Source organism: Lotus japonicus, chromosome 1 (assembly GCF_012489685.1).
Source record: "Lotus japonicus ecotype B-129 chromosome 1, LjGifu_v1.2".
In the NCBI taxonomy this organism is placed as follows: domain Eukaryota; kingdom Viridiplantae; phylum Streptophyta; class Magnoliopsida; order Fabales; family Fabaceae; genus Lotus; species Lotus japonicus.
This window is the reverse complement of record NC_080041.1, coordinates 130352793-130360060: the sequence shown is the minus strand read 5'-3', so window position 1 is coordinate 130360060 and position 7268 is coordinate 130352793. Positions and strand designations below refer to the sequence as shown.

Below are 7268 nucleotides of genomic sequence, written 5' to 3'. Positions count from 1 at the left end.
GCTGTTACGAAGGACGCTGATAAAAAACAAACAACTCAACCGCACAACTAAGATTTACATAGGTAGTTTGAAGTCATTTGTAAGTAAGAGTATCTCCAATATAGATTTTAATCTGCGATATTAAAATAAGACCTTGATTTAACAAGATCTCACCACTGGAGTTGTCCTACGTGACACGAGATCTAGGCAAAAGCTAAGATCCGTGTCTTAGCTCGTTACTCTCAAAAGTGAGATCTTAAATAAAATAATCATTGTTTCTCTTTCATTCAATACAATATATGTAAAATAAATAATATAAATGTATTGGGTATTGACGTGTTGTTGGTCAAAACAAAAGTAAAGTAACATCCAAACCATTGGAGTGAAATGTGCATCAGGACCTTGTGGGTGCCTTAAATCCTATGTGACAGTACGAGCCAACAAAAAGTGAGTTAAGTCCCAAAATAAGATCCCTTATTGGAGATGCGCTTAAGTGATGAAGGGAGATGGAAAAAGATGAAGAGGGGTTTATGGTGGAGAGGGGGAGACTAGAAGAAGAAGAAAAAGGGACATGGAAGATGGAAGTAAAGGTAAATCCTACCTAAAAGAGGGGAAAAAGCCTTACTAGGGAGGAAGACAAACCCAACCAAAGTGGATAAAATATCTCCTATGAGGAGAAGCGCCACATGATAAAGGGGACAATAGTGTGTATGCATAATGATGCATTAGGACTCACCACCAGATATTAGGAGTGATATTTGAGAAAAAAAACCACACCGCTAAATATTTCAGATTCAAACAGAATTGCATCACGTATTTACTTTGTGCAAAAATAAAAATATCATAAGCTTCTATGTAAATGTATAGTGATATATGCAAAACTTCCGTTGGAAATATTAGCCCTATTATGTTGTGAATATTCATAATTCAAATATGATTGTCTCATACATAAATATATATATAAGATAATATATAATATATATAACAGTTTTTAAAAATCATTACTAATTTTCCATAAAAAAAATATTACTAATTAATCTTATTTTTTATAATATAATTTCATTATTCCTTTTAAAATATTCAACAAGGCACTTGTACTGACAACGTTACATCATCACTTTCTTTGTAGTAGCAACCAAGTCCTCAACGGATTTAGGCCCAGTTTGAAAGAGCTTATTTGAGCTTATCTGGCAGCATAAGCTCTTATGCCAGTGTTTGGGAGGACTTATGCAAACAACTTATGGCCTGTCATAAGCTATTTTTAGCTTATTTTCATAAGCTACTCAGGATAGCTTATGAAAAACAGCTTATGCTTATATACAGCTTATTTTGAATTTATTTCAATAAATTTTTAAAAATAGTTTATGAATAAGCGCTTATGTCATAAACACTTATGACCATAAGCGCTTAATTAAGCTGTTTTTCCAAACGGGGCCTTAGTTGTCTTTTTTACATTAATGGTAACATAAATGGAAATATATAAAGAGGGCAAAAGATAAGAGACAATCACATTGTCAACGTACTATAATTTTTCAAATTTCCGGATAATGATCTTTTATCCGCGCTGACGTGTCCATGACCACAAGGGCTTAGCATTAACATTTGCCAACTTTGTGTAACATGTTCTATATTATGCCTCATGGCAATCCTATCACACCATGATTGCTTGCATCTGAGTCCCTTGAACAAGGAACCAGTGATCATCATACACACAAGTTAATATGGCCATCAAAGAGGATGTGGAATATGGTGTGGAGAAAGGAATCAGAGAGCCATTGGTGAAGGATCAGAACAAGCTGCTGAACCATGCAAGAAAAGGGCATCCATGGATTGTTTATTTCACCACATTTGTTGCAGTCTGTGGTTCTTATGAATTTGGGGCTGGTGTAAGTGTTTACAATGCACTTCAACTGTTTGTAGCATTGCCCATCTCCAATAAAAGCGGATATATAGTTCAACTCCTATAAAAAATTAAACAGTTTTTGAAATGATTATTATTTGACTAAGAGTTTGATAGATATGTGTCTCTCTGAGTGTGGAATGATTATTGTTCTGTTTTCAGATTGGATACTCGTCTCCTACTCAAGATGCTATCAGGAAGGATCTCAATCTGTCTTTGGCAGAGGTAAGATAAGAGAGTAGTTATTGAAACTTGAATCCAAATATATATATATATATATATATATATATATATATATCCAACTGATTCACTCTTGTAGGGTTAATGAAATCATGGCAAATATATTGAGAATGATTCAAAAGGGGCAAAGGTATATACTTGATTTGATGGGAATAGGGGAAGTATATAGAAATTTTACTTTGTGGAGTTGATGATGCCAGTGCTTGAAAACTAGTCCTGGACTTGATGTAATTTTATTTGCTTTTTGCTTGCAGTACTCCTTGTTTGGCTCCATCGTGACATTTGGAGCAATGATCGGCGCAATCACAAGCGGGCTTATTGCTGATTTTATTGGACGAAAAGGCGTAAGTTCAGGAAAATTTTGATGGTTGTTTTAAGATTGACTTCTTAACTATATTTATTTGGGGCATTTTCAAGGTGATAAAAAAGTTGAAATCTGAAAAAATGCAGGCAATGAGAGTATCAAGTGCTTTCTGTGTTGCAGGATGGCTTGTTATTTACTTTTCTCAGGTTCTCACTACAGAACTTTTGTGATGTTTGTGACCAAACCTTTTTCCAAGGGTTATGAACTAACTTAACAGAAATTATCTTTCTTTTATGCAGGGCCCAGTGCTTTTGGATATTGGGAGGGTAGCAACAGGATATGGAATGGGAGTTTTTTCATATGTGGTAGGTTGGAGTTCTATTCCCAAGAACATAAATTTTTTTTGTTCAGTGAAATAATTCAAAAGATTTCACCTGAGACACTTCTATGCTCAAATTGTCAAAGTTTGACTGTACACTTTTATGAATTATATAAGGTTCCTGTCTTCATAGCCGAAATCGCACCAAAAGAACTCCGTGGGGCACTGACTACCTTAAATCAGGTAGGTTTTGCATCACTTATCGTAACTTTGGGCACTGACTACCTCATACAGTGAACTGATTGAATGTGTAGTAAGTAGTATGCAATGAAGGTAGCAATGGCATCTAACTTTTGCTTTCTTTTATCCTTGTAGTTCATGCTCGTTTCTGCCATGTCTGTGTCATTCGTAATTGGAAATGTACTTTCATGGAGGGCTTTAGCATTAACCGGTGAGCTTTCTTCCCAATTTAAATATAATTCACCAAAAAGAAATCTAGTCAGAACATAAAAATTTTGAAAATTAGAAATCAAAAGTACTATTTTGCAATTGCAGGCCTGATTCCCACTGCTGTATTGCTTTTGGGTCTTTTTTTCATTCCAGAGTCCCCTAGATGGCTGGTAAGAAAAAAAGTCACATATAAATGTACTTATAACATATAAGAGTACAATATGCATTGATTTGAATATCATCAGTAGTACCAACTAAAAATCACTGCAGGCAAAGAGAGGATGCAGAGAAGATTTTGAGGCAGCACTGCAGATACTTCGCGGCAAAGATGCTGACATATCTCAAGAGGCGGAAGAAATTCAGGTTCCTTTATCTTCCTATATTATCAATGTTGATAGAATTATGTGTGTGACTTTGTCTCCATGCACAACTCAAAGCATTCCAAAGATAATTTGATTAAGAGGGTGCATTGTGTCACTGCAGGATTATATAAAAACTTTAGAACGGCTCCCAAAACCCAAGCTTCTGGATTTGTTTCAGAGAAGAAATTTGCGGTCACTCACTGTAATTGGAAGCTGCCTTGTTTCCTTTTGGATATCACTTTACTTTCTTTAAATATGTGTTTTACAAACTAAGTGGAGAGGTGGAAAATGAAGTGCATGTTGAAAATGATTTTTAATCAAGAGTGAAAATTCTATACAGTTTATTTTCCACCTTCTCTAGTATTTGCCGTATCAAGCAAATCTGAAGTGATTTTCATTTAAAATTTTAGTCTTCCTATTTTTCACCAACTCAAGCAAGAAGTATACTGCAAGGACCAACATATAACTAACTTTTATTTATCAATTACCAGATTGTAGTGGGACTTATGATCTGCCAGCAATTAGGAGGAATCAATGGAGTTTGCTTTTATGCTCGAAGTACTTTTGAGCTAGCAGGTACTATTGAGAATCATTGTAAATGTAACTCTGCATTCCAAGTCTCTGGATCACTGATAATTTTTCTTGCATACAACCATTTCCTCGCATATAACATATAATTCCCATTGCCAGTTTCCCAAACTTGAATAAACTTCATGATACAATCAGATTCTAATTTTGATTTTGCCATGGATTTTATGTCATAGGTTTTTCTACCACTATTGGGACTATAATATATGCTTGCCTTCAGGTTATTTTTAACTTAAACCACTATTTCTTGGAAAATAAGATATTTGTTTTCCCCTAACCAACTCATCATTTTTTTTTTGCAGATTGTGATCACTGGTGTAGGAGCAGCCTTGATAGATAAAGCTGGCAGGAAACCGCTACTACTGGTAGATTCAAATTGGAAAACATTTTATCTTTGAAATTTTGACTACTTATTCAGACTTCCTTTCATGTATAATATGCTCATTTTTCTTTCTTGGTTTTATTTAGTTTGCTGGATTCGGATTGGTTGCAGGATCTATACTTACTGCAGTTGCGTTCTATCTCAAGGTACATACCAACTGAGAATCCTATAGATTCCTGGTTCTAGTCCTGATTTTTTATATGAATTTGTTATCCTTGAGTGCAACAGGTTCAGGAAGTTAGTGTGGGAGCAGTTCCGGCACTTGCTGTAACTGGCATAATGGTATGACCGTTAGAGCCGTTTTGATGCAGATCAAAAAACACTTACTGGAGTTTATCTGATAAGCTCCAATAAGTGTTCATTGGTCCTCATTCAAATGTGATCTTACTTTTTTTTATAGTGCTATTTGCTTGAATGTATCTCAGAAAAATGAAATCATCCTCCATATGATGGTACTCTTACTTTTACTTATATTAGGTCTATGTAGGATCATTTTCAATAGGAATGGGAGCAATTCCATGGGTTATGATGTCTGAGGTACTCCTCCCTTCTCTGCTTTCAAGTTCTAATGGTATCAACTATCAAGATATTAGAAATGCAAATTAATTAAACATTTACCTTTTCAAAATAAGAATTGCAATAAAAGAACTAGCAAATGTTGATATTCAAGTCCTCACAGCTTCTACTTTTACTTATCTTTTGGTCGCAGATATTCCCTGTGAATATTAAAGGGCAGGCTGGAAGCTTAGCCACTTTACTGAACTGGTTTGGTGCATGGCTATGCTCCTACACTTTCAACTTTCTCATGAGCTGGAGCTCCTATGGTATGTACAAGTTATATTTTTCTTTATTTCATTAAAAAGAGTGACTGATCAGTACTGTCATATGACAACCAATTACCATTAGGGAATACAGTAAAGGATTGAAGTTCAAGAAACCTGTGGATCAACATCTAAATTTTACTTGTATTTACGAATTTCAGGTACCTTCATTCTTTATGCTGCAATCAATGCAATAGCTATACTATTTATAGTTGTAGTGGTGCCAGAAACCAAGGGTAAGAGCCTGGAACAAATACAAGCAGCCATTAATAAGTAGGAAGCAGAGTTTAGCAGTTTGCACTGTGTGATGGGAAAGAAAAAAAGAAGCATGTTGATGATTGAATTTTTGTATTATTATTTTTTTCTTAAGACATTAATCAATTGATTAGGATGTATATTTTAGTCATAATATCAATTATGTGAATTATTTATTCCTCAAACTCAGTTTTTATCTTTTTATGATTCTGTCATCCTCTCTTCCTTCTCAATATGTGAATTATTTATTGCTCGAATTCAAAGATCTTTTTTATGATTCTGTATAAAACTGCTTTACAAAAAAAATGATCCGCATAAATCATCCTCCATTCCTTCTTTCGAGCTGAACTTGAAGGCACTTGTAGATAAACCATGTGACTTCTTCTTTCCACCTCACTTCCTGCATTTTGGAAAAAAAGGTGCATGTGAATTTGAAGGCACTTGTAGTTAACAAGGAAGTCAGTAGATAAACCATTATCCATACAAAATTAGTTACTGAATATACAACACTCTTCAGTAGGGTACACAATATTAGAAATTATGATGTCCTATATATGGTTGTTACTCTCAGGAACCATTGGAAGGGAAGTGAGCGATTCACTTGAACTATTTTGTGCTTCAGGTGCAATTGTACATTTTAATGCAATCCCTCTCATACATAACTTAATTTTTTTTGTTAAGATACCCACCACACTTGGATCTTGTGTGCCAATGCCCATCACCATTGTTGGAAAAGTTTGCTCATTTTATCATTCCACACACTTACAGTACAGGACTATTGGTAAGTTTCAATGTTGAAATTAATGGCATAGAGCTTACACCAGCAAACTCATTTACAAATCACAATTGAAGATTAAATCCAACCAATCATTATCCAAAAGAAAAAATCCAACCAATCAATATCAAAAAAAAATCCAACCAATCACTCTTAAGCTGAGTGTGATTCTTCACACTTCACCAATTAGTGGCAGAGATGGAGGCTGTCAGACGGGGTGAGGCCTACCTTTGAAGTGTATTAAATTATTAATCAAATCCAAAACGACAGACCGCAAGACTGTGTCACTGTGGTACTCCTTCTATTTTAAAATAACTGTTTAGAAAAAGAATAAATACATATTTTAAGAAATGCAATGAATATTGTCAATTTTTTAAAACATAATATTTATTTTTCAAGTCTACCCTTCAAAATGTATGTTTATCTCTCCTCATTTATTCTTTTAAAGGGTTTTATATATATAGAAAGATATCAACTAATACTTCCAAATGGACAATTATTTTTACATGGAGTGATTGGCATGGTCCTAGATGTTGTCGAGTAGTGATGATAATGGACTAATAGGGGTGGAAAGAGTAGGGACATAAACATTGCTCACATCTCAATCATACAGCCTCTTCTCACATCTACACATATGCCCACGTTTAAGGCATTAAATATCTGGCATCTTCAAATCTTTATTGCATACACACCTGCTTCTTTGTCAAGGTGTAGTTAGCAGAAAGTACAACTTCATCTCTCTTTCAATTATTCTAAATCTTTACGCAGACAAATGAAAGGTATCAACAACGGTGGTAGATTACACCAAGTAGTGCAAAGAAAGAGAGGCTGTCAGACGGTGAGGCCAACCTTTGAAGTGTATTAATCACATCCAAAACGTTAGACTGCGAGAC

At 34.7% G+C, this 7268-nt stretch overlaps 1 protein-coding gene across 1 annotated transcript; it reads left to right on the top strand.

Annotated features, from left to right (window-relative positions):
- Window positions 1-1513: 1513 nt before the first annotated feature.
- Window positions 1514-5806, top strand: LOC130730756 (sugar transporter ERD6-like 7). The gene is made up of 18 exons (XM_057582851.1): window positions 1514-1865; window positions 2042-2104; window positions 2374-2463; window positions 2570-2629; window positions 2723-2788; window positions 2920-2985; window positions 3118-3193; window positions 3298-3362; window positions 3463-3555; window positions 3676-3756; window positions 4046-4130; window positions 4319-4362; window positions 4445-4507; window positions 4611-4670; window positions 4753-4806; window positions 5002-5061; window positions 5234-5348; window positions 5507-5806. The coding sequence occupies exons 1-18, from the start codon at window positions 1701-1703 to the stop codon at window positions 5620-5622; spliced, it is 1422 nt and encodes a 473-aa protein (XP_057438834.1). The 5' UTR covers window positions 1514-1700; the 3' UTR covers window positions 5623-5806.
- The last annotated feature ends 1462 nt before the right edge of the window (window positions 5807-7268 follow it).